A 27857-nucleotide genomic window follows, 5' to 3' on the forward strand; every position below is an offset into this window, starting at 1 on the left:
AGTAATTAGCTTTATTGACTACCCAAGACACTTTAATTGAAATTGAGATGGTTTTAAGCTGTAAATCAAAAAGTTTATGAAAAAGATTATACCTTCTCATTGCCACAATGAGAGGAGAATAAACTTAATGACCTTGGAAGGGTGGGTGTGTCTGTTAATGAACAGTATATAGAAATTGAATCATTCTCTCTTCTTCTTCAGTTAATGAATCATCTCAATATTCAGGGTTGTCAATATGATGTCTTCAAGAAATGATAGTTGAAAAAATAAAAATAAAAAAAGCTTGCTATGCAAGATGGTACTTCTATAGTGATGAATTGGTTTTTATAGTTCACTGTTACTTAAGAATGTGATTACACCTAAAAACATACTCTGTTATAGGAAATATATATTAAGTTTAGAAACTAGTAACCAAATAATCTCATATATCCAGTGCTTCAATTTTCATTTCCAACTGTTTTGAACAAGTATGTTTGCAGTTTTATGACATGCAGATCAGATTTCTCTATATAACTTAGTACAGTAACTTGAACCTCCCCTGGCACAACTTGAGGCCATTCCCTCTAGTCCCATTGCTGGTTGTCTGAGAGAAGAGGCCGACCCCCAGCTCCCCACAACCGCCTTTCAGGTAGTTGTAGAGAGCAATAAGGTCTCCCCTGAGCCTCCTCTTCCCCAGACTAAACAACCCCAGTTCCCTCAGCTGCTCCTCTTAGGACTTGTGTTCTAGGACCTTTTGTTTTTGTTTTGAGGTCTCAAAAAGGCAGAGTAGAGAGGGACAATCACCTCCCTCGACCTGCTGGCCACTCCTCTGCTGATGCAGTCCAGGATGCAGTTGGCCTTCTGGGCTGCAAGCGTGCACTGCTGGCTCATGTCAAGATTTTGTCCACCAGAACCCCCAATTCCTTCTCTGTAGGGCTGCTCTCAATGAGTTCTTCTCATTGTCTCATGTCAGCAACCTTTCCCTCATCCACCAGGCGGGTCACTTGGTCATAGAAGGAGATGAGGTTGGTCAGGAAAGTCCTGCCTTTCATGAACCCATGCTGACTGGGCCTGATTCCCCCATTGTCCCGCAGATGCTGTGTGTTTTCATTCAAGATGACCTGCTTCATCACCTTTCCTGGCACCGAGGTCAGGCTGACAGGCCTGTAGTTCCCTGGGTCCTCCTTATGGACCGTTCTTATAGATGGGTGTCACAGTAGTAAGTCTCCAGTCATCTGGGACCTCTCTGGATGACCACGACTCCTGATAGATGATGGAAAGCGGCCCAGCAATCATATCTGCCAGCTCCCTCAGCACCCTCAGGTGGATCCCATCTGGCCCCATGGACTTGTGACAGTCCAGGTGGAGCAGCAGGTCTCTAACTGTTTCCACCTGAGTTGTGGGGGGTTTCTTCTGCTCCCTGTCCCAGACTTCCAGGTCAGGAGGCTGAGTACCCTGGGGATAAGTGGTCAGACTAGTAAAGACAGATGTAAAGAAGCTCAGCCTTTTCCTTATCCTTTGTAGTCATGTTTTCCCCTGCATCCAGTAAAGGATGGAGATTCTCCAAATAAATACAGATTGTGTAGCTGCATGAGGTTGGGGGGGTTGTTTGGTTTGGTTCTTGTATTTTTGTTTTGCTTTGGAGGGATGTTGTTTGCATGTTTCTTAATTTACTGCTTACGGAAAAAATATTTCAAGGAGATGGATGATTTTATAGCATTTCCAAGATACACATATGTATTGACCACAATAAAAATGTAATTTCTAGAACCAGTGCATATTCAAGTGAAAGAAGGGTTGAAGTACTGAATCTTAGGCTTTGTGATTGTAAATTTAATGAAGAGGCCTTTGAGTAATATTCTAGTTCTTGAAGGACTTCAGTACTGTTTGAGCATCTGTGGTGGTTTTACCCTGCTGGACAGCTGAACTCCCCCACAACCGTTTTCTCACTCCTCCCTCTCAAAGGGAAAGGAGGAGAAAGTATGATGGAAATGGCTCAAGGGTTGAGATAAGGACAGGGAGATTGCTCGCCAATTACCGTCACGGGCAAAACAGACTCAGCATAGGGAGATTAATATAATTTATTGCCTATCACTAGCAGACTAGAACACTGAGAAACTAAAAGCAAAATGAAAACACCTTTCCCCCTCCCCATCCACCTTGTTCTATGTCCTCCCCCTGAGCTGCACAGGGGAACAGGGAATGGGGGTTGCAGTCAGTCCATAATGCTTCATCTCTGCCTCACTTTCACAGTCACTCTCTTCCTGTGTCTCCAATGTGGGGTCCCTCCCATGGGATGCCATCCTTCCCGAACTGATCCTGCATGGGCTTCCCAGAGGCAGCAGCTCTTCAAGAACTGCTCCAGTATGGGTCTATACCATGGGGTCCATCTCTCAGGAGCAAACTGCTCCAACCTGGGTCCCCCATGGGCGGTAGCTCTGGCCTGGAGTCTGCTCCTGCATAGGCTTTCCATGGGCTGCAGCCTCCTCCAGGCCAGATACACCTGCTCCACTGTGGGCTCCTCCACAGGCTGCAGAGTGGAAATCTGCTCCACCATTGTACACCATGGGCTGCAGAGGGACAGCCTGCTCCACCATGGTCCTTACCACAGGCCGCAGGGGAACCTCTGCTCTGGTGCCTGGAGCACCTCCTCCCCCTCCTTCTTCACTGACCTTGGTGTCTGCAGGGTTGTTTCTTACTCCTCTCTCCCAGCTGCTGTTGCACAGCAGTTTTTTTTTTGTTGTTTGTTTGTTTTTCCCTTTTTAAAATTATGCTCTCACAGAAGCACAACCAGTGTTGCTCATTGGCTCAGCTCTGGCCAGCAGCAGGTCCCTTTTTCTGGTGGCTGAAATTGTCTCTTACCTAACATGGGGCAGCTTCTGGATTCTTCTCACAGAGGCCACCCCTGCAGCCCCCCTGCTACCAAACCCTTGCCATGTAAACCCCATACAGCATCTTGGTCAAAGACCCCTAAACCTGATAATAGATGGTAGTATAAAGATTTAGCAACCTTTCAAGAATGCATGCCAGACTCTCCCTTCCCCAAGCTATTAATATTAAATATGCTTTTGTAAACTTGGAGTCATAGAATAGCCCGAGTTGGAAGGGACCCACAAGGATCATCGAGTCCAACTCCTGGCTCCACACAAGACTATCCAGAAATCAAACCACACATCTGACAGTGTTGTCCAAATGCTTCTTGAACTCTAGCAGGCTTGGTGCCATGACTACTTCCCTGGGGCACCCATTCCAGTGCCCAGCCACCCTCTCAGTGAAGAACCATTTCCTAATATCCAACCTGAACCTCCCCGATGCAGCTTTATGCTCCCTTGCATAGGTACGCTCCCTTGCGTCTTATCAGTGTTCACCAGAGAGAAGAGATCAGTGCCTCCCTCTGCTCTGCCTTGTGAGGAGGCTGTAGACTGTGATGAGGTCACCCTTCAGTCTCCTCTTCTCTAGGCTGAACAAACCAAGTGACCTCAGTTGCTCCTCATACGTCCTGTCCTCTAGACCCTTTACCATCTTTGTAGCCCTCCTTTGGATGCTCTCTAATAGTTTCATATCTTTCTTTTATTGTGCTGCCCAAAACTGCACATGGTACTCAAGGTGAGGCCGTATCAGTACAGAGTAGAATGGGACAATCACTTCCTCCAAATGGCTAGCTCTGCCGTGCTTGATGCACCCCGGGATATGATTGGCCCTTTTGGCTGCCAGAGCACACTGCTGACTCATATTCAACTTGCTATCAACCAGAACCTCTGGATCTCTTTCTGCGGGGCTGCTCTCCCGCCTTTCATCCCGCAATCTGTGCATATATCAAGGGTTGCCCTGTCCCAGGTGCAGAATTCAGCACTTGCTCTTGTTGAATTTCATACGAAATTTCTCAGCCCTCTAATTTGTCAAGATCTCTATACAAGGCCTCTCTACCCTCAAGGGAGTCAACAGCCCCTCCCGATTTAGTATCATCCGCAAACTTATTTAGTATACATTTGAGTCCTGCGTCCAGGTCATTTATAAAAACATTGAAGAGAACTGGCCCTAAAATGGAGTCCTGCGGAACCCCACTAGTGACTGGCCACCAGCCTGATGTAATCCCATTTACTATAAACCTTTGAGCCTGACCCGTCAGCCAATTGTTCACCCATCGTATTACGTATTTATCTAGCTGTATGTTGGACATTTTGTCCAGAAGGATACTGTGAGACACAGTATTGAAAGTTTTGCTGAAATCCAAAAAGATTACATCTACTGGCTTCCTTTGGTCAACTAGATGGGTAACCTTGTCATAAAAGGAAATTAAGTTAGTTAAGCAGGACTTCTCCCTCATAAACCTGTGTTGGCTATGACCAACGACTGCATTGTCTTTTAGGTGTTTCAGGAATCTGAGGTAAGATACTGTTGATCAGTGGGTGCTTCTTTCTTGTTGCAAATGGATCATCTCAGCTAAGCAGCAGCACAGAGATACTGCCACTGGAAGTCACAAGTGGCTTACTCATATCTTGTATGGGTGTGAAGTACTGATCTGGGAGCTCAGTGAAGGCTTTTGGGAGCCAGTGCCTTTCAGATTGCCTTGGTTCAAGTCTTTCTGTGTGTTTCTCATATCTGATTCTGCATTATTTTTGGTTCCTGTGCCAAAGTTGCTGATTTCTCACATGAGGCACAATAAACATAATTATCAGAGAATTTTGGACTCTACAAAATATAATTTTAAGGGGGTTTATGATTTGAGCATAGGTAAGTTCCAGTAAACATGTATCTTTTCAGCTAAAGTCTTAAGTGCTTTTTTTATGTCAAGTTAATTCATTTCTTAAAGCTGTAATTTATACAGAAATCCAGATTTTTTTTTAATTTACATCTTGATAATAGAAAACAATTCAATTCCCTTTGAAGACTTTATGCATTTTTACCCATCTGTTATCCATTCATGATAATTTTCTGTTCTTTCTGCTGAAATAATGATTGTAACATTTTTATTTCTATGGAGAATGTTGAAATTAAAGCAGCAAACCCGTGGTGAATACCTGATTATAAAAGAAAACAAAACTAATGTGAGTTACTGTTTTGTCTTTCAATATGTACAGTGAAGACTGGCAAATGTCTGGGTCAGGGTCAGTATCGGGAACTGGTTCTGATTCTGAATCAGAGGAAGACAGAGAGAAAAGCAGTTGTGAAGAGAGTGAATCTGACTATGAGCCAAAAAACAAGGTCAAAAGCCGGAAACCTCCAAGGAGGTAAGAAGTCTCACAGTTTGGATACTCTAGTACTATTTCAAATTAGAAATTGAGTATTGTACAGGCAAATGAAAACATTAATACATTTTACAGAAACTGAAGACTAAGCTAGAAAAGATGTTATCATACCAGTGTTTTGTGTTGAATGCCTCTGTACTGTATCTGAAAGTGGTGTAACTGAGCAGTCATAAAATATATGTATTTAGAAACAAATACAGAAGGCTTGTGGTTGTACATGTTGAAACCCCGCTGTTCTATTTTATTGTTTTCAAGAATTAAGCCAAAAAGTGGCAAAAAGATTGCAGGACAGAAAAAGAGGCAGCTTGATTCATCAGATGATGATGATGACGATTATGACAAGAGAGGATCTCGTCGCCAGGCAACAGTCAATGTTAGTTACAAAGAAGCTGAAGAAGCTAAGACAGATTCTGATGACTTGCTGGAAGTTTGTGGAGAAGATGTCCCGCAGCCTGAAGAAGATGAATTTGAAACTATAGAGAAGTTTATGGATAGTCGAATTGGCCGAAAAGGAGGTATTTTTTTTAATCAGTGTTCTTAAGATCACAGAATCACAGAATGTTAGGGATTGGAAGGGACCTTGAAAGATCATCTAGTCCAATCCCCCTGCCAGAGCAGGAACACCTAAATCATGTCACACAGGAACGCGTCCAGGCAGGTTTTGAATGTCTCCAGAGAAGGAGACTCCACAACCCCCCTGGGCAGCCTGTTTCAGTGTTCTGTCACCCTCACCGTAAAAAAGTTTTGTCTCATATTTAAGCGGAACCTCCTATGTTCCAGCTTGCACCCATTGCCCCTTGTCCTATCATTAGATGTCACCGAGAAGAGCCTGGCTCCATCCTCCTGACACTCACCCTTTACATATTTATAAACGTTAATAAGGTCACCCCTCAGTCTCCTCTTCTCCAAGCTAAAGAGACCCATCTCCCTCAGCCTTTCCTCATAAGGGAGATGCTCCACTCCCTTAATCATCCTTGTGGCTCTGAGATGGACTCTCTCAAGCAGTTCCCTGTCCTTCTTGAACTGAGGGGCCCAGAACTGGACACAGTATTCCAGATGCGGTCTCACCAGGGCAGAGTAGAAGGGGGGGAGAACCTCTCTTGACCTACTAACCACACCCCTCCTGATACACCCCAGGATGCCATTGGCCTTCTTGGCCACAAGGGCACAGTGCTGGCTCATGGTCATCCGGCTGTCCATCACGACCCCCAGGTCCCTTTCTCCTTCACTGCTCTCCAGCAGGGCAGTCCCCAACTTATACCGGTGTCTAGGGTTGTTCTTGCCCAGATGCAGGACTCTACACTTGCCCTTGTTATATTTCATTAAATTTTTCCCCGCCCAATTCTCCAGCCTGTCTAGGTCCCACTGGCTAGCAGCACAGCCTTCCGGCATGTCAGCCACTCTTCCCAGTTTAGTGTCATCAGCAAACTTGCTGACAGCACTCTATTCCCTCATCCAAGTCATTGATGAATATATTGAACAATGCTGGTCCCAGTACCGACCCTTGAGGGACTCCACTAGATACAGGCCTCCAACTCGACTCCGTCCCATTGACCACAACCCTCTGGCTTCTTCCCTTCAGCCAGTTCACAGTCCACCTCACTACCCGATCGTCCAGACCACACTTCCTCAGTTTAGCTGCGAGGATGCTGTGGGAGGCAGTGTCAAAGGCTTTACTGAAATCAAGATAGACCACGTGCACTGCCTTTCCATCATCTGTCCACCTGGTTATATCCTCATAAAAGGCTATCAGGTTGGTCAAGCACGACTTCCCCTTGGTGAAGCCATGTTGACTGCCCCTAATGACCCTTTTATCCTTAATACGACTAGAGACAATGCCAAGGATTAGTTGTTCCATCACCTTACCAGGGATGGAGGTTAGGCTGACCGGTCTATAGTTACCCGGGTCCTCCTTCTTGCCCTTTTTGAAGACCGGAGTGACATTTGCTTTCCTACAGTCCTCAGGCACCTCTCCCATTCCCCACGACTTACCAAAGATGATGGAGAGTGGCCTAGCAATGACTTCTGCCAGCTCCCTCAGCACCTGCGGGTACATCTCATCAGGACCCATGGACTTATGGATGTCCAGCTTGCTTGATCGGTCCTTAACCCAGCCCTCATCAACCAAGGCAAATTCCTCCTTTATTCCGACTTCCTGTGGGGTCTCAGGTGTATGGGGTTCCTCAGGACAGCCTCCGGCATTATAGACAGAGGCAAAGAAGGCATTCGGTAACTCCGCTTTCTCTTTATCTTCTGTCACCAGGGCACCCACCTCATTCATCAGTGGGCCTACATTGCCTCTAGTGTTAGTTTTATCCACAGTGTATTTGAAGAAGCCCTTTCTGTTGTCCTTCACCCCTCTTGCAAGGTTTAATTCTAGGGAGGCCTTAGCTTTCCTAGTTGCCTCCCTACATCTTCTGACAACAGCCTTATATTCCTCCCAAGTGGCCAGTCCCTCCTTCCATGATCTGTAGACTCTCCTCTTCCACTTGAGTTTGCCCAGCACTTCCCTGTTTAACCATGCAGGTCTCCTGGCTCTCTTTCTTGACTTCCTACCTGTTGGGATGCTCTGTTCTTGAGCTCAGAAGAAGCAGTCATTGAAAGCTAACCAGCTATCTTGGGCCCCTTTTCCTTCAAGTACCTTGTCCCATGGGATTTCCCCTAGCAAATGCTTGAAAAGGCCAAAGCCGACTGTACTGAAGTCCAGGCTTGCAATTCTGCTCGATATTCTGTTCCTGCCACATGAGATCCTAAACTCCACCATCTCATGGTCGCTGCAACCAAGTCTGCCTTCAGCCTTCACTGCTTCAACCAGCCCCTCCTTGTTAGTGAGGACAAGATCCAGCAGCGCTCCTCTCCTAGTTGGCACATCCACCATTTGCATCAGGAAGTTATTATCAATATACTGAAGGAACCTCCTGGACTGCGGATGGCTGGCTGAGTAGGCCTTCCAGAAAATGTCAGGGTAGTTGAAATCCCCCACAATAACCAGGGCCTGTGTTCTCGAGGCTGCTATCAGCTGCCTGTAGAAGGCCTCGTCAACTTCCTCATTGTGATCTGGTGGCTTGTAATAGACACCCACAACAGTATCCCCCATGCCAGCCTGCCCCTTAATTCTCACCCACAGACTCTCAACTCGCTCCTCATCCGGCCTCGTCAACTTCCTCATTGTGATCTGGTGGCTTGTAATAGACACCCACAACAGTATCCCCCATGCCAGCCTGCCCCTTAATTCTCACCCACAGACTCTCAACTCGCTCCTCATCCGCCCCTGAACAGTACTCAATACAATGTAGTTGCTCTCTCATGTAAAGAGCAACTCCGCCACCTCGCCTTGCTGGCCTGTCTTTCCTGAGCAGGACATACCCATCCATGACCACATTCCAGTCATGTGAGCTGTCCCACCATGTCTCTGTAATTGCCATGAGATCAGAGATCATAGTCTCCTGACTGAACATGGATTTCTAATTCCTCCTACTTATTCCCCATGCTGCGTGCATTGGTGTACAGGCACTTCAGGGAGCGAGCTGAGCACGCCAATTTCACCCTAGGGGGGTGGGAGGCCTCCCAGTCTTCCTCACTGTTAGAGTGCTGCCCCACCTTTGCAAGCCCAGCTACAACCCCATCCCCCTTCAGATCTAGTTTAAAGCTTTCCAAATGAGCCCTGCTAATTCCTGTCCCAGAACCCTTTTGCCCGTGAGATAAACCTTTCCCACGTATTACTGTCAGGCCTGGTGTCTTATAAAACCAGCCATTATCAAAGAACCCAAAGCCCTGCCTGTAGCACCAGTCATATAGCCAATCATTTATGGACCAAATCCTTCTATTCCGTCTCACGTCATCACCCCAGAACAGAAGGAGGGAAGAGAAAATGACTTGCGCCCCAGACTCTTTCACCAACTGTCCCAAGGCCTTGAAATCTTTCTTCATTCCCCTCAGACTACAGGATGCAGCTTCCTCCCCACCTATCTGAAAAATCAGTAGTGGGTAGTAGTCTGTGGAGTGCAGCAGGTTGGGGAGTATCCTGGTGATATCCCTGATCCAGGCTCCAGGAAGATGGTGGAGTACATTGTGCAATGTAAATGTCAGTTGTTCTCAGCTGTAGGTCACCTGCGATGTTTGTAAACAATAAGTTTAAAAATACCAGGGAGTCATCTTGTTTTTCATACTCATATGTGTATGTTTCTTTTGTAAGCTTTATAAAATAAAACATAGAAGAACTTACATAACTAATGCAAAAAGAAAAAAAATATGTGGAAAATAGCTCTATATTACACAACTGCATACCATGCTGTTAAACTACTATTTGTACAGTTTATTGATTACATGATAGGTATAAACTGTTTATACTGAGGCAGAGAAAGTAGACTGGATAGGGCATCTAACCAGTAGGCTGAACCCTAAAGGATGGTATTGGGAAGGCTGAAGCACTGAGATGGTGATTTCAGGTATTTCTGTATAATTAGTCTCAATACAATACAATGGATGGTGGAATGGCTACAAAGTGCATCTACGATTTCAGTAATGTGCTTGGATATGAATTTCTAAAATTTTATGAATTATGATAGGGGTCTCATTTTCAGTAGCTGATAGGATGCAGTATCCTACTTAAGTGTTTTTTAGTCTGAAAATTAGGGTTCAAATCATAGAAAATTTGGCCGCCCTCACACTTCAAAACTGCCTTTCTTCATGGGATGTACCTAATTTCTAGAGTTTCCGATATGCCACAGAGCTTGCACTCTCTTCCCTCTCACCTTCCTTCTCCCATACTGTCCTAAATGCCACTGTATCTTTACTCCAGCCCCTTACTCAAATGCAAAGTATCACTGCTGTGTTAAAAGCCTTTTGGACAAGGCTTCTTATATTCTGTATGCTTAGATGTTGTTACTGTTTGTGCTGTTCTTTGTTATTGTCACTCTCTGTTGCTAGATCTAGACCCTGCATCTGGTTGGGTCCACTTCCTTTCTTGGCTCTTCTCACAGAAATGAGCTTGTTTACAGATGAAGCATACTAGCAGCAGTAATACAGACTGAATGTAATTAAAATTTACTCCACATAAAATTCCAAATGCAGGGGGGAAAATGTAAAAAGAGGTTAGGAAGACATAACACAAGATCAGTACATCCCAATGAGCAAGAAATCAGACAAAAATGTTGGGAGGCCAGAATGAAAGATCGAGGAGCTCCTGGCCAAACTAAAACATAAAAAGGAAGCATACAGAAAGTGGAAGCAAGGATGGGTAACCTGGGAAGAATGCAGAAACATTGTCTGAGCATCCAGGGATGAGGTTAGGAACGCCAAAGCCCAGATGGAATTGAATCGGGCCATAGATGTCAAGGACAATAAGAAGGGCTTCTGTAAGTACATTAGTGACAAAAGGAAGGCTAGGGAAAATGTGTGCCCATTGCTGAACAAGATGGGGAACCTGGTTACACGGGACAGGGAAAAGGCCGAGGTACTGAATGCCTTCTTTGCCTCGGTCTTTACCATCAAGACTGGCCCTCAGGAATCCCAGGTCCCAGAGACCTGGGGCTGGGGGAAAGGCTGGAGGAAGGAAGATGGACCCATGGTGGGAGATGATCAGGTCAAGGAATACTTAAGCAAACTGGACATTCATAATTCATGGGCCCTGATGGGATGTACCCACAAGTACTGAGGGAGCTGGCAGATGTCCTCGCAAGGCCACTCTTGATAATCTTTGCTTGATCACGGTGACTGGGAGAAGTGCCTGAAGACTAGAGGAAAGCAAATGTCACTCTTATCTTCAAAAAGGGCAAGAAGGAGGACCCTGGGAACTACAGGCCAGTCAGCCCCACCTCGATGCCTGGGAAGGTAATGGAGCAGCTAATCCTGGAAACCATTTCCAGGTACATGAAGGACAAGAAAACCATCGGGAGGAGCCAGCATGGATTCACCAAGGGGAAGTCATGCTTGACCAACCTGATAAGCTTCTATAATGATATGACCAGCCTGATGGATGAGGGGAGAGCAGTGGATATAGTCTACCTGGACTTCAGTAAGGCCTTTGACACTGTCTCCCATAAGATCCCCATAGACAAGCTGTTAAAGTGGCCGTTGCTGGATGGGCAAACAGCGAGGTGGTTTGAAAACTGTCTGAATGGCTGGGCCCAGAGGGTGGTGGTCAGCGGCACAAAGTCTAGTTGGAGGCCAGTAGTAACTAGGGGCATACTGCAGGGGTCAGTACTGGACTCAGTCCTGTTCAACGTTTTCATTAATGATCTGGATGATGGGGCAGAGCGTACCCTCAGCAAGTTTGCAGATGACACAAAACAGAGGGGCGTGGCGGATACACCAGAGGGTCTTGCTGCCATCCAGAAGGACCTGGACAGACTGGAGAAATGGGCAGAGAGGAACCTCATGCAGTTCAACAAGGGGAAGTACAAAGTCCTGCACCTGGAAAGGAACAACCCCAGGCACTGGTACATGCTGGGGGCCACCCAGCTGTAAAGCAACCTTGCAGAAAAGTCTATGGGGGTCCTGGGGGTCACCAAGTCGAGCATGAGCCAGCAATGTGTCCTTGCAGCAAAGAAGGCTAATGATATCCTGGGCTGCGTTAGGCAAGGTATTGCCAGCAGGTGGAGGGAGGTGATCCATCCCCTCTACTCAGCATTGGTGAGGCCACACCTGGAGTTCTGTGTCCAGCTCTGGGCTCCCCAGTACAAGAGAGACCTGGATCTACTGGAGAGAGTCCAACAAAGGGGCCACAAAAATGATTAAGGGACTGGAACATCTCTCCTATGAGGAGAGGCTGAGAGAGCTGGGACTGTTTAGCCTGGAGAAGAGAAGGCCCAGGGGTATCTCATCAATGTCTATAAATACCTGAAGGGAGGATGCAAAGAGGATGGATCCAGGCTCTTTTCAGTGGTGCCCAGTGACAGGACAAGAGGCAATGGGCACAAATGGAAACACAGGAGGATCCGTCTCAACATCAGGAAACACTTTTTTCTTTTTCTTTTTACTGTGTGGGTGATGGAGCAGTGGAACAGGTTGCCCAGAGAGGTTGTGGAGTCTCCCTCCTTGGAGATCTTCAAAAGCTGTTTGGACATGGTCCTGGGCAACCTGCTCTAGGTGTCCCTGCTTGAGCAGGGGGCTTGGACCAGATGACCTCCAGAGGGCCCCTTCCAACCTCAGCCATTCTGCAATTCAGTTAATTGTTTTTATAGCTTCCATAGTAATAATTGAATAGTAGGTTTTTCAGGTTGCAAGGCTGATCAAGCCGAATGTTAAATATCTATTATATGCTCAGAGATGAGAAGAATATAGTAAAGATGGCATCAAGCAGTCCTTGTGGAGCGTTCCCTGGGGTTCACTAGAAAAACTAGGGGCAACAAGAAAATTCTAATAAGAAAAGATGAGGTACTGTAGGTTCGATGCAGAGTTTTTTGGTTTCTGTTTTGATTCTTTGGAATATTTTTGCATGTATTAACTTAGTTTCATCATAATATTCAAATAAGAGGAGTGACATAAGTATTGTAGGTGAAATTAATCAAGGTACATGCTTAGGTAGAAACATCAGATTGTTTTCTGCAGTAAATTTTTTACTGTTTAATTTATGGCAGTGCATTCTTAATCAAGCCTAATGGTGTGGTGTCTTATTCAGCCACTGGTGCTGCAACCACTATCTATGCAGTCGAGGCAGATGGTGACCCAAATATTGGTTTTGAAAAGTCAAAGGAGCCAGGAGAAGTTCAGTATCTTATTAAATGGAAAGGTTGGTCACACATCCATAATACTTGGGAAACTGAGGAAACCCTGAAGCAACAAAATGTTAAAGGAATGAAGAAACTGGACAACTATAAGAAAAAGTATCAGGAAACAAAACGATGGTAAGTGTTTTTATAACTACTTCCATGTTGCATGTTTTGTAACAGTATAGATGTTTTATTGTGTTTATGTATGTTCCGTTGCCTCTTTACGAAGGCATATCAACTGCCTTTACAACAGGAAGACAAAATATAAGTTGAAGCTTCCCTAATACTTATGATCCTGTAACATTCTGAGCATTCCAAATCTGGTTGAGAAAGTGAGTATACTCACACCTTTTGTAAAATCAGGCCTCTTAAGGAAGCAGCTTTTGCACCTAGACTTTAATGCATGTTATAAATGAAGTTTTAACAAGGTGAGTGGTGAGTTTTCTGGTTTTGTTTTAAATCTTACCTTTTACTAGTTTTGTCATTGATTGTACTTTGATCAGAGTTCTTCAGGAATTCCTGCAGAGATTATTAAAAATAAAAAGTAAAGAAAAAAAGAACTGAAATTCCTAAAGCACTCAAAACTTTACAGCATTTACTTTTTTGGCTCAAACTTCCTTTAAAGCCTCAGAACCAAGAACTGAAGAAATCCTTATGTTTTAGTGCTACCTTTTTGTGTTCAATTTTATTAGTGTGTTTAATATAATCTGTGAATGCTGGTGGGATTTTTAGCATCTCATACTCATAAGATGGATTCTTATTACCGTGAACCATCATTAGTGCTGTTTCACGAAAATACCACGTGAAGTATACTACTCGCTGTTGAGAATAGACATTGTAAATTATCTGCATAACTAGTACAAGCTGTAGCTGATAGAAATGTCTCTTAATTTAGCTTTCTCAGGCCAGATGCAACACTTCTATAGCAGGAATTTCATTGAGTTGTAGTTCCTTCAAAGAAGCTCTCTAAGCAGCATTCCCATGATGTTTACATTCAGAGCTTTAGAATTGCCGCATTTTCTTAGTTTTATAACTACATAATGTAATAAATGCTGTAAATAAATTTCCATTTCAGGCTGAAAAATGCTTCTCCAGAAGATGTGGAATATTATAACTGCCAGCAGGAACTTACAGATGATCTACATAAACAATATCAAGTAGTGGAAAGGATAATTGGTACGTGACAAACTTGCAGACGGAAAACGGTGTTGAGAATATTCTGTGTTCGTTGCTTTCACGTTGCCTTTATAGTTAAGAAATTTAGGTTATAAATATCCCTAACAACTTAAGGCAAAACAAAATCTGATAAAGAGAAAACTCATTGTACTGTCTTTGCTGTGAAACTAGTTCATGTTGTCTTATCACTTAAAACGAGTGCTTTCTTAAAATACAAAAGGAAAATATTGATCTGGTATCTCTGATACATTTCTGCAGCTCATTCAAATCAGAAATCAGCAGCTGGTTATCCAGATTACTATTGCAAATGGCAGGGTCTGCCTTACTCAGAATGTAGCTGGGAAGACGGTGCTCTCATTGCCAAAAAATTTCAGGCATGTATTGATGAGTATTTTAGCAGAAATCAGTCCAAGACCACTCCATTTAAGGACTGCAAGGTGAGTGTGTAATTGCAATGGATTTATACAGTTGTGATAATTTTAAAAAAGAAAAAAAAAAGTTGAAGTATTTTATGCATCCTGAGATTAGATGCTAATTATAAAATATTTTTGAAGGTTGTTCAGAATAGTAATGATAGCTATATTTATATATGAAGTAAGTATCATTATTGAGAATAGTTTTTTGTAGATATTGTTCCCTGCTTCTTTTATTACCGTTCAAAGATGGAATTTGGTATTCTTAGTTTTTTTAAAAGTATCCTCTGTGAAAGAGTTAATGTCACTTCTGTTGTGGAATTTAGTTCAGCCATCAAGCTCCTTTCAACTTGCAAGTGAGTTGATGTTGTATGGCCTAGTTGTCTGTGATGAATAAACGGTAGAATTGGTAACTCAACAAATTTCTACTGCTAATTTGTTTCTATAGGAAAACATTTTGGTAACTTCAGTCAGTAGCAGGACTGATGCTCAGTTTGCTTTTGACAGATTCTTAAACAGAGGCCAAGGTTTGTTGCACTAAAGAAGCAGCCATCTTATATTGGAGGACATGAGAGTTTAGAGTTAAGAGATTATCAGTTAAATGGACTGAATTGGCTTGCTCACTCATGGTGCAAGTAAGTATAGTCTCAAATGAGTTTTGCTGTTTTTAAATTGTAAGCATTTATAAAACTTTTTTTTTTTTTTAGAGGGAATAGTTGTATTCTTGCAGATGAAATGGGTCTGGGAAAAACAATACAAACAATTTCTTTTCTGAACTACCTGTTCCATGAACATCAACTGTATGGGCCTTTTTTGCTGGTCGTGCCACTTTCTACCTTGACATCTTGGCAAAGAGAGATTCAAACTTGGGCTCCTCAGATGAATGCTGTGGTTTACTTAGGAGATATAACTAGCAGAAATATGGTGAGTATTTCTTTGTATCATTGAAAAAGCTTAGTGGTAAAAAGCAAGACTCATTTCATGTTCCTGTCTTATGCTAATCTCCAATATTTTGATTAATAATGAGCAAATACTTATTTGAAATATTTTATGTGTTTAAAATGCAAATTAAAAGCTTAAATTTTGTTCTGATATAAATGTATGTGAAAGATTCCCTTCCTGCTTAATAATAAAAACGATTAAAAATGCAACCTTGCATTTGAAAATAAATTGTCTTTTGTCATGCAATTATTTAGGTCCATAAAATAAAAATAAATATTTAAGTATACCAGCCACAATTTTAATTCCTTCTCTGAAATGAGGAATGTAAGTAACTTTTAAATTAAAAAAAAAAAAAAAGTTTTGTGGAAATTTTGTCATTTTTTCAGAAGTTTAAATTAATAGCTTGAGTACTGTGTTCCTGTTTTGTGATCAGATTATTGTATGTCACTTAACATTTATATTGCTGTAGTTCTTAAAGTCATACTGACCAATAAGACTGTTTTTCTTCTAGCTTACAATTCACTTGATTCTTTTTGTAGATAAGAACTCATGAATGGATGCATCCACAGACCAAACGATTAAAATTTAATATACTTCTAACAACTTATGAAATTTTGCTGAAGGATAAGGTAATCACACTTATTTCTTCAGGGTGATTAAATGAGTTTTACATTTGACAAATGTTTTTGAGTTGCACATATTTTGGTTCTGGATGTGGAGTATGACAACTTTGCTTTTAGAAGTATGACAGTGAAGTGTTCTTTTTTTTTTTTTAAACACATTTAGATTTTCTGTATGTGTGGTGTGGCTTTCTTCCCCCCCCCCCTTTTTTTTTCTCCATATCAGTTTGCTTGGGCTTCTCATTACTGTAGTAATTTCTTCACTTCTCAAAATGCTCTACTTCTTTGTAGACTATCATCCAGGAACTGAAAAAAAAAACAAACCAACCCATAGCCCCAAACACCTGTGATTCACAACTCTGAAATCCATGTTTTCTTTGTGTGTGCAGTAGTATGTATATTCTTACTATTTCTATGATGGTAGCCCGTAGAGTTATTGTTAATCCTAATGGCATATGAAAATTTTAACTGAAAGCCAAATGAGTGGAACTTCTTTACTTCATTTGTTTGTACATACTGGAAAGAAGAGAGTATATTCTGATTTTTTTTATTTTATTTGAGAATTTATAGATCAACTTTATTTAGCCTTTTTCTTTCCTTTTAAACTTGGGATGCTTCCATAACCTTTTGTTGAATCCTGCAAACATAAAAACTATAACTGATGCTAAAAATGCATAGGTGTCCATATGGTATTAAAATAAAAAAGTGATGGGATTTATAACCTCATGCAAAATGTCAGAAATTCCATAATATATTAACTCGTTTAATGTCTTCTTCCCCCACCCCAATTTCTTTAAGTCATTCCTTGGTGGTCTGAATTGGGTGTTTATAGGGGTTGACGAAGCTCATCGTTTAAAAAATGATGATTCCCTTCTGTACAAGACTTTAATAGACTTCAAGTCTAATCATCGTCTTCTTATTACTGGAACCCCTCTGCAAAACTCCCTCAAAGAGCTTTGGTCTTTGCTGCACTTCATCATGCCAGAAAAGTAAGGAAGAGTTTTACATGATTCTTTTTATTTATTTATCAAGTGTCTTATGGTGGAATATTTTAGTGATTGGAGAATCAACAGAGGTAGAGAATTGCATTGTGAAACAGTTTAAATATCTTATATAAAATAGATGTACATACTTTTTCATACTATTTCTGATAAATCGTTCTGGTAGCAGTTGCTGCTTTTTCTGTTTTAGCAGTCCACAAAAAGGGTGGATTGATATATGGGTCAGGTCCCTGAAAAGACGTATCTTAATCTAAAAGGAAAACCACATGGACTTACTGTATGGAAACAGAATGGGGCTGAGGATGTCTTCTTTTCTGTGTTAGTACCATTAATGAGAACAAGTTTGTACCATGATGCCCGATATGCAGTAGTTCAGTCAGGCAGCCTTATGGTTTGCATACAATACGTTTATTATATTGACATTATTCTGTAGTGACCTCTGTTTATATCTGGAATAAATGAGAGCACGTTCCTTTCAGATATCTTGTGAATACAAATCACTGTAGCTCCAATTTCAGAGCTATGCATTACACTGACTTCTTCAGAACCTTACAGTCCATTTTCTTAGTCTGTTAGCACATATCAGAGGATAATCAAATTTCAGCTAGACCATCCAATCTGCAAAAAGTATGTAAAGTGGTCTGTTCTCTTGCACTCCCCCCAGCCATGCAACTTTTTTTTTTCATGCTGCTCTTGAGAAATATAATAATGGAATTTCTGTAACCTTCTACCTGGGTTTCCATGCAGAAAAGTAAAATGCAGAGCTTTCATTGGAGAAATTAAAATTCAGTAGTTTGTTTTGAACTTTCATTTTGCAAAAGTGTTTGGAAACTTCCATTCTACTATTTGCAGACAAAATGTTTAGAATTTCTTGTGAGATGAAAATTCAGAAATTTATTGAATGAAACAGAGGGGAGTGGGGAATGAGTCCATATGCGTTTGTGTGCATGTGGTATATTTATGGGTTTTATGTGTTCTGTTTCTTGGCTGTTGCTTCTTCAGGTCATTCATACTATGTCACTATTCTCCCTTTATTCTTTCTTATGTTGAAGGTTTTCTTCCTGGGAAGATTTTGAAGAGGAGCATGGCAAAGGGAGAGAGTTTGGTTATGCAAGTCTTCACAAAGAACTTGAACCGTTTCTACTCAGAAGAGTTAAAAAAGATGTAGAAAAGTCTTTACCTGCTAAGGTTGAGCAAATTTTGAGGATGGAAATGAGTGCATTACAGAAGCAATATTACAAGTAAGTAATGACACTTTTAAAATCCCACTATTTTAATTAGATGTCTGTATGAAAAGTAATGAAGTGTAATAGTTCTCATGATGCAATTTGAAATGATATTTTGAGAGCTTACCATTTATGGAAATATGACATGTTAGAAATTACTTCCACTACACATTCTATATCATAGGTGGATTTTAACCAGGAATTATAAAGCCCTGAGTAAAGGTTCAAAAGGCAGTACCTCAGGCTTTTTGAACATCATGATGGAACTCAAGAAGTGTTGTAACCATTGCTACCTCATTAAACCACCAGATGATAATGAATTCTATAATAAACAGGAGGCCTTACAGGTAATACCACCTTGTTTTTTAATTTATTTTTATAAAGTTGTTTTCCATCTCTAATATACATGCAGTAATTTTATAGTGTTCTAGCAATTTATTGGTTCTTATTAAAGTATATTAATAGAATTATATAATGTTAATATTTAATATTAATAAACAAGTTCTCTATTAAATGTACATCCTGGGTTTTACAGGTAAGTGAATTGTTTTTTATTTCTTAGCTAGAACTGAATAATAGAGAGATCAGTACTAAATAAAGCATCTCTGTGCAAATGCATGACTGGCAAAGCACCAACAGTCCATGTGATAGCAGAAAGTGATCTGCAGAATCTCTTCAAGCTTTTTTGTAAACAAACACTGTTCGCTGCATGCCTGCAAACAACCAAACTGAAAGGAAATAAAAGTAATAAACATCCAAAGCTTAGTCTGATTTTTATTGTTATAAATGAAAATACCTGTAAGCATCACTACTAAAGATGATTTGTGATTGTTTTATTTTTTCTTCAGGGTTTTGTTGCATTTTTTGTTTGCTTGTTTGCTTTGTAAATGTTAACCAATCTTTGTACTTGTATTGAGTTCATGTCGCAAGGTTTTGGTAGCAGGGGGGTTGCAGGGGCAGCCTCTGAGAAGAGACCAGAAGCTGCCCCAGGTCAGATAACAGCTTACTCCAAAAGAGACCCACCACTGGCCAAAGCTGAGCCAATGAGCAATGCTAGTTGCACCTCTGTGATAACATATTTAAGGAAGTTTAAAAAATGCTGCACATCAGCTGTGAGAGAGACGAATGAGAAAATGTGAAAAACAATCCTGCAGACACCAAGGTCAGTGAAGAAGGGGGAGGTGCTCCAGGTAGCCTGCAGAGAAGACAATGGTGAAGCAGGTTGTCCCACTGCAGCCCTTGGAGGACCATGTCAGAGCACATATCCACAATGCAGTCCATGGAGGACCCCATGCCACAGCAGGTGGATATACCCTGAAGGAAGCTGCAGCCCATGGGGGACCCACACTGGAGCAGTGTGTTCCTGAAGGACTGCACACTGTGGAGAAAACCCATGCTGGAGCAGTTCTTGAAGAACTGCAGCCTGTGGGAAGCCCACGTTGGAGCAGTTTGTGAAGGACTGCATCCCATAGGCGGGACCCCACACTGGAGCAGGGGAAGAGAGTGACCGTGAAGGAGTGGCGGAGATGAAGCGTTATAGACTGAACGCAATCCTCATTCCCTGCTCCACTCAGGGGGAGGATGTAGAAGAGGATGGATTGGGGGGAAGGTTGTTTTTAGTTTGCTTTTAGTTCTCACTGCTCTACACTGTTATTAATTGGCAATAAATTAAATTAATCTTCCCCAAGCTGAGTCTGTTTTGATCATGATGGTAACTGGTGAGTGATCTTCCTGTCCTAATATCAACCCATGAGTTCTGTTGTTCTTTTTTTTTTTTTTCATCATACTTTCTGCCCTTATCCTGCCAAGGAGGGGGAGTGAGAGAACGGCTTGGTGGGCACCTGGCAGCAGTTTATACCAACATAAATATTTCTAATGATCAGTTGTTTTTTTCTGTAAGCTTTGAAGTTCATAATTTCAAGACTTTCCCAAAACTACTAGATTGTGCAGTGACAGCTTGTGATTTCAAGGTGTTTTATATTATAAAGTGTTTCTCAAAGCTAAAGGGTATTTAATTTACAACATGGCATACTCTAACTACCTAAATTATAATTAAACTCTTTAGAACTGTTCAGCCATTATTTGTAATAATTGCATATTTTTAATAATGATTTCCTTGGCTCATCTGAATAAGCTTTGCTAACTCTTATTATGAATGATACATCCTTATCATTTCAGGCAAAAGGAATAAAAGCACCTAACTCCAGTTTTTTTTATTCTACATAATTCTATCCTGAGCCTCTTCACCTTAAAGAGGCCTAATGTTTTCAACATTAAATTAAATGTGCATCTGAATTTCTCTTCTAGTTGTTCCCACTGGAGCTGAGAAGGTATAATGCTGTAAGCCATCTAAAGCTTCTTGGGCTATACAAACAAAATTCCTCTCACTTTTAACTTGCCTGAGAAACTTGACAGATTAGTTATTGTTTAAAAATAATTAGAGGGTCAAATAGCAGTGCTTATTTCTGTTCAAAAGATGGAAAGCAAGGAGTAAGTAGTACTAAATTAGTAAGGTAATCTTACTTCTTACCAAATGATTATTTGGTAGGAAAAAATTGAGTCTATATCTCAACTGCTCTAACTTGTAGCACAGTTTATTTGCTTACATTTTTTTTATGAAATGTTAAGATGATGTTTTATTAGCCAAAGCTGAGAAATGCATTTCCTTTAAAACATGCTAGTTAGTATTCCTGTTGCTTTCAATTAGAGTACTCTATGCTTTTATAATGAGTTTTTACGAGATCAGGACTGACTAAATCCTTATTAAACTTTCATATTCAATTAATGCTGCATACTAGTAAATGTATATAGTGGTATAGTATGGTCATCTGAATGTGTTATTTAGTTCTAGGAGACTATTGTGTGCACATTTTAAAACATATTTTTAAAGGAATGTCAAAATTTCTGTCATTCTTCCCATTCCAGTAGACAAGAAAGCAAACCTTAAACCTTAAAAAAACTTAAACCTTAAAAACCTTAAAAAAAGTCTAACCAACTGCAGTGTATATTAGTGTTAAGGTGAACTTATTTTGCAATACACCTTTTCTTGTCTTTGTAGCATTTAATACGAAGTAGTGGGAAACTAATCCTTCTTGACAAGCTACTGATTCGTCTACGAGAACGTGGCAACAGAGTACTGATTTTCTCTCAGATGGTGAGGATGCTAGACATCCTAGCAGAATATTTGAAGTATCGTCAGTTTCCTTTTCAGGTAGGAATTTTGCTGGTAGTAGCCAAGAAGCCTTGATCTTTGCCACTTTAGCTTAAGAAAAGGAAAAGTGTCCTTTTTTGTAGAAGGATTTATAAAAGTTTAATTTTATGTACAGAAAAAGACGACTGACAATTACTATATGATAAATGGTGTTTTGAAATGAAACTGATAAATTAGAAAGGTGGTGTAAAATGTTACATTACTTTTTTCCTTGCCCCTAATTGTTTTGGCAATTGAGATTTCAAGTTGCTCTGATTTGAATATAGTATGAGAGTTCCTCTTTAACTGTAATATTTGATCTCTTTAGAGACTTGATGGATCAATAAAAGGGGAATTGAGGAAACAAGCACTGGATCATTTTAATGCAGAAGGATCAGAGGTATGGTATTAGTGGGTGGTGGTTTTTAAATCTATACAGCTTTATTTTTTTCCCAAGAAATATAACAAATATTACCAAAAAAATGAAGACAGAAAAAAGTGAGGGATGTATCATGTTGAAATTTTGTTATTGGTAACCTATATATTACAAGATTTACAACTCTTTTTTTCTGAGAAGAGGTTAAATAGGAAACAGAATTTATGAAAATGACGTTTAACTAATATAACTGCATAGTTATCTTTTTAGATTTTTGACAGTGCTTTTTATCAAAGTAATTTTCAGTACTGTATAAACACTGAAGAATTTAACCTGTTTTGTTTTTTTTTTTGTAGGACTTAGTCCTTCAGTTTTTACAGGAGCACTGAACTTTTGCATAAACCTTTGACATTGAACAAGTACTTAGGGAATGGGCAGAACTGAGTTGTGTATATCCTTGCATGAAGAAAAATTGTTTTAAATATTTTTTAAATCTGGCTTCTGTTATCTTTATATTCTATTTTTTATTTCCTTGCCCTGGAAGAAACTGAAGAACTGATTTATAGCCATCGTGTACCACTATTAGATTCCTAGTTTATTTAGCATTCCTACTATGGAAGCCATTCCATACCTTTGATAATCTTAGGTCTTCTGTTCAACACTGGCAGGGTTTTTTCAGCAATAGAAGCATAGCATTTGTCAGTTGCTATTGGGCTTATATTTATGTTATGGTTGAGGGGGAAGGACTTAATTTCATAACATAAACTTCAGATATTTGTTAAAACAACTAACTTCTGTATGTAAATTTCTTATATAGACATCATTGCCTTTTTCTGGAATTCTTGTAGTTGTACTGTATGTTTTTTTAAGATGAAGGGGGATTCAAACTTCACATGGTATTCAGAAAAGGAGGTAAATTATAGACTTGTGCAGCAACAGAATTGTTTCCTGTTTTATTCTCTATTTCTTTCCTAATAATCCATAAAACTTCATTTTACCTAATCAGTTTTCTTGGCTATTACTGAGTGAAGGTCTCAATATCTATGACAACTCCAAGGACTCATTCCTGTGCATTAATGGTTTGCTATTACTTGTCACTCTATTTAATATTCAAAATTGTTTCCTATTTCTCTTTATCTTGAATTTCATCTGCTTTTTTTTTTATTGCCCGTCTCATAAGATCCTTCTGCAGTCCTTCACAGTTGTCCTTGAATAATTCCATATCATCTGAAAACTTCGATCATACCATTTTCATATTGTTTCTGAGTGTGTTGAAGAGCACTGACCCTGACAGAACTCGTTTCGTATCTCTTAACCAGTTACTTATATGCTCAAGGATCTTCCCTCTTATGCCATGGCTGCTTAGTTTTCTTTAAATATATATATATATTTATATTTAAGCTTCATACTTAAAGAAGCTTCACCTATGGAAGAGCTAGTGTATGAGTTGATAGTCTGCTCCACAAAGCATTATTATAACTAATACATATATAAAGCTATTTCTTATTTTATAATTTCAGGATTTCTGCTTTTTGCTGTCTACCAGGGCTGGAGGATTAGGTATAAACTTGGCATCTGCTGACACTGTAGTTATATTTGATTCTGACTGGAATCCACAAAATGATCTGCAAGCGCAGGCTAGAGCTCATAGGATTGGACAGAAAAAACAGGTATGCATATTTGTCTTCTAAGCTTCAAACCTGAAGGAGGGTTTCACACAGTAGCCATAAGCTGTTTGTCTGGCCATCGCAGTCTTTGTGTATTTTGAGAATAACTAGTACTTGCCAGGTATATCTAAAAATGTTAATAATGCTCATTTGACTTTTAAAATAAATAAATAAATAAATAAATCTCTCCCTGTATGGAGAGATGGCATAGTAACTGTAGTATATGGATGAGTAGAGAGAAGAGTTCTGGGCTTGTCTCACATTCATTGGCTTCATGTCATCCTAGAAAATAGCTGTTATATTTAAGGCACATCTCCTTTACCTAATGTTAAATAATTAGTAGTTCTCTTTAGGTTTCTTTCTTGCGGAAGACTTCAAGTAATAATCAGATATGACACTGTTCCTTATGGCCATGCTTGTGCCTAATCACTGAAGTTTAAAGAGGAGAGGTCTAAGAATTTTTCTTTTATTTTTTAAAAACTTTACGTAGAGACAATGGTAATGTGATTGACTGGTTTCATATGAGAAATACTAGTTCAATGAGATAGAAGATTAGAAGTAAAGTCTAACATTGTTGTTGTTCAAGGTGTTTTTTTTGTTGTTGTTAATTTTATCTGAATATTGTTTTCCTGTGTAATTTGTGAGCATGTAAGTAAAGCCTATTTATAATATACATAGGTTAATATTTATCGGCTAGTCACAAAAGGATCAGTAGAAGAAGATATTCTTGAAAGAGCCAAGAAAAAGATGGTGTTAGATCACTTAGTGATTCAGAGAATGGACACTACAGGGAAAACAGTACTACATACAGGCTCTACTCCTTCAAGGTATATTTATATATCTTACATATCAATTTAGGGTTAAGTGTACTTGACTATTTGAGTAAAAGTGCAAGTCACTTCACTTGGTTAACAAAAGGCAAAAAATGTATGGAAAGGGGTTATATCATAAAATCATAGAATGGCTTAGGTTGGAAGGGACCTTAAAGATCATCTCGTTCCAACTCCCCTGCCATGGGCAGGGATGCCACCCACTAGATGAGGTTGCTCAAAGCTCCATCCAACCTGGCCTTGACCACTTCCAGGCATGGGGCATCCACTACTTCTCTGGGCAACCTGTTCCAGTGCCTCACCATCCACCAAGTGAAGAATTTTCTCCTAACACCTAATCTAAATCTCTTCTCTTTTAGATTAAAACCCTTCCCCCTTGTCCTATCATTATCTGTCTGAATAAAAAGTCAATCTCCATCTTTTTATATAAACCCCCTTTAAGTACTGAAAGGCCACAATGAGGTCTCCCCGGAGCCTTCTCTTCTCCAGGCTGAAAATATAATCATAGATTCATTAAGGTTGGAAAAGACCTCCAAGATCATCTGGTCCAACCATCCCCCTACCACCACTATCACCCACTAGACCATGTCCCTAAGCACCACGTCCAACCTTTCCTTAAACACCCCAGGGATGGTGACTCCACCACCTCCCTGGGCAACCTGTTCCAATGTCTGACTACTCTTTCTGAGAAGAAATGTCTCCTAATTTCCAACCTGAAACTTCCCTGGTGCAACTTGAGGCCGCTCCCTCTAATCCTATCGCTAGTTATCTGGAAGAAGAGGCCGACCCCCAGCTCCCCACAACTTCCTTTCAGGTAGTTGTAGAGAGCAATAAGGTCTCCCCTGAGCCTCCTCTTCTCCAGACCAAACAACCCCAGTTCCCTCAGCCACTCATCACAGGACTTGTGTTCTAGGCCCTTCACCAGCTTTGAAGCCCTTCTCTGGACACGCTCCAGGGCCTCGATGTCTTTCTTGAAGTGAGGGGCCCAAAACTGAACACAGTACTCAAGGTGCGGACTCACCAGAGCTGAGTACAGGGGGACGATACTCTCCCTGGTCCTGCTGGCTACACTATTCCTGATACTAGCCAGGATGCCGTTGGCCTTCTTTGCCACCTGGGCACACTGCTGGCTCATGTTCAGGCGAGCATCGTCCAACACCCCCAGATCCTTTTCCTCTGCACAGCTTTCCAGCCACTCTGCCCCAAGCCTGTAGCGTTGCATGGGGTTGTTGTGGCCAAAGTGCAGGACCCGGCACTTAGCCATGTTGAACCTCATCCCATTGGCCTCTGCCTTTCGATCCAACCTGTCCAGGTCCCTCTGCAGGGCCTTCCTACCCTCCGGCAGATCGACACTTCCCCCCAACTTGGTGTCATCTGCAAACTTCCTGAGGGTGCACTCAATTCCCTTATCCAAATCATCAATAAAGATATTCAAGAGGATGGGCCCCAACACCGACCCCAGGGGAACACCACTCATGACTGGTCACCAGCAGGATTTCACTCCATTCACCACTACTCTCTGGGCCCGGCTGTCCAGCCAGTTTTTAACCCAGCAAAAAGTGTACCTGTCCAAACCATGGGCCTCCAGCTTCTCCAGGAGAATACTGTGGGAGACTGTGTCAAAGGCTTTGCTGAAGTCTAGATAGACTATGTCAACAGCCTTTCCATCATTCAACAGGCAGGTCGCCTGCTCATAGGAGATGAGGTTGGTCAGGCAGGACTTGCCTTTCATGAACCCATGCTGGCTGGGCCTGATCCCCCAGTTGCTTGATTGCATTCAAGATGACCTGCTTCATCACCTTTCCTGGCACCGAGTTCGTGCTGACAGGCCTGTAGTTCCCCGGTTCCTCCTTACAACCATTCTTATAGATGGGCCTCACGTCCCCAGCTCTCAGCCTTTCTTCATAGGAGAGGTGCTCCAGCCCTCTGATAGTCTTCATGGCCCTCCTCTGGACCCATGCTAATAGGTCCACATCTTTTTTTGTGCTGCGGGCCCCAGACCTGGATGCAGTACTCCAAGTGGGGCCTCACGAGGGCAGAGTAGAGGGGGACAATCACCTCCCTCGACCTGCTGGCCACTCCTCTGTTGATGCAGCCCAGGATGCAGTTGGCTTTCTGGGCTGCATGTCTGCACTGCTGGCTCATGTCAAGCTTTTCATCCACCAGAACCCCCAATTCCTTCTCTGCAGGGCTGCTCTCAATGAGTTCTCCAGCCAGTCTGTGCTCCTGTCTGGGATTGCCCTGACCCAGGTGCAGCACCTTGCACTTGGACTTGTTGAACCTCATTGGATTCACAGAGGCCCACTTCTCAAGCTTGTCCAGGTCCTTTTGGATGGCATCCCTTCCTTCTGTTTTACCAACTGTGCCACTCAGCTTGATGTCACATCTGAAAACTTGCTGAGGGTGCACTCGATCCCACTGTTTATGTCTTTAATAAAGATATTAAACAGTACCAGTCCCAAGAAAGACCCCTGAGGGACACCACTCATCAGTAGCCTCCACTTGGACATAATGCCGTTGAGTGCAACTCTCCATTTCTTAACATAGAGGGCAACACCCCCACCCTTTCTTTTCCCTTTCTTTCCACCCTTTTCCCCCCGCTTTCTTCCTTGTCTATATCTTCTCTAAAGCTTTTAGCCCTCAATTTCAGTGTTCCAGTTGTGTGATTCATCCCACTGTGTTTCCGTGATAGCAGTTATGTCAGAGTTTTCTAATTGGACTATGGTTTCCAGCTCCTCCTGTTTTTTTCCCTTGATGCATGCATTGGTGTAGAGGCACTTCAGCTGGGCTATTGGCTGTATCACCTTTTTAGAGGAGCCCTTCCTAATTCCTTTGGGACAATTCACGGGTATTCCCCTGTTGCTTCCTAAAGTGTCGGTGTTCCCAAGTTCTTTTCTGTCACTAAGAGGTACATCCCCTTCCCCCACTTCATCTAGTCTAAAGCCCTGCTAATAAATCCCACCTGCTTACTGCCCTGAACACTCTTGCCCCACTTGGTCAAGGACGCCCCATCCAGTGTCAGCATGCCTGGTCTCTCAAAAGTACATCCAAGATCGTAGAACCCAAAACCTTGAGCATGGCACCAGCCATGCAGCCAGTCATTCACTTGGTCTGTTTGTCTCCTTGGGTCCCATTCACCAACTGGGAGGATACAGGAGAACACTACTTGTGCTTCTAATCCCTTCAACATCTTTCTGAGGGACACGAAGTCTTTTTTGATATTTCGACGTCTCCTGGTTGCAGCCTTATTTGACCCTACATGATAGAGTAGGAATGGGTGGTAGTCCTCTGACCCCAACAGTATATAATATAATAATAATAATAAAATAACAACCTTATAAGTAAAGACTGCAAAGTATAATGTCTTTCTACATTTTTTTTACATATTAAATAGAGCTTTTGTTTAACAGTCAGAAGGAAGCTTGATTAATTCATGGTTATAGTAATTTGAAAAAATTCTCAAAGATAAAATGCTT

General features: G+C 41.4%; 2 protein-coding genes across 7 annotated transcripts in view; one reads left to right on the plus strand and one right to left on the minus strand.

The window, feature by feature from the left end:
* The window catches only part of LOC308184721 (uncharacterized protein), a 155403-nt gene that overhangs the window by 32792 nt on the left and 94754 nt on the right, over positions 1-27857 (minus strand). The window lies entirely within an intron of this gene.
* LOC308184711 (chromodomain-helicase-DNA-binding protein 1-like) overlaps positions 1-27857 on the plus strand; it is a 76846-nt gene that overhangs the window by 28103 nt on the left and 20886 nt on the right. For all 6 annotated transcript variants that reach the window (XM_080572046.1, XM_080572051.1, XM_080572048.1 and 3 more), the window contains 15 exons: positions 5061-5210; positions 5484-5743; positions 12850-13075; positions 14016-14116; positions 14375-14553; positions 15037-15164; positions 15237-15453; positions 16011-16100; positions 16890-17080; positions 18145-18333; positions 18503-18665; positions 21377-21529; positions 21837-21908; positions 23405-23554; positions 24230-24378. In XM_080572046.1, coding sequence (XP_080428172.1) covers positions 5061-5210; positions 5484-5743; positions 12850-13075; positions 14016-14116; positions 14375-14553; positions 15037-15164; positions 15237-15453; positions 16011-16100; positions 16890-17080; positions 18145-18333; positions 18503-18665; positions 21377-21529; positions 21837-21908; positions 23405-23554; positions 24230-24378 — 2418 coding nt within the window. The remainder of the gene's footprint in view (positions 1-5060; positions 5211-5483; positions 5744-12849; positions 13076-14015; positions 14117-14374; positions 14554-15036; positions 15165-15236; positions 15454-16010; positions 16101-16889; positions 17081-18144; positions 18334-18502; positions 18666-21376; positions 21530-21836; positions 21909-23404; positions 23555-24229; positions 24379-27857) is intronic.

This window comes from Anser brachyrhynchus (assembly GCF_964034855.1).
Source record: "Anser brachyrhynchus genome assembly, chromosome: W".
NCBI lineage: Eukaryota > Metazoa > Chordata > Aves > Anseriformes > Anatidae > Anser > Anser brachyrhynchus.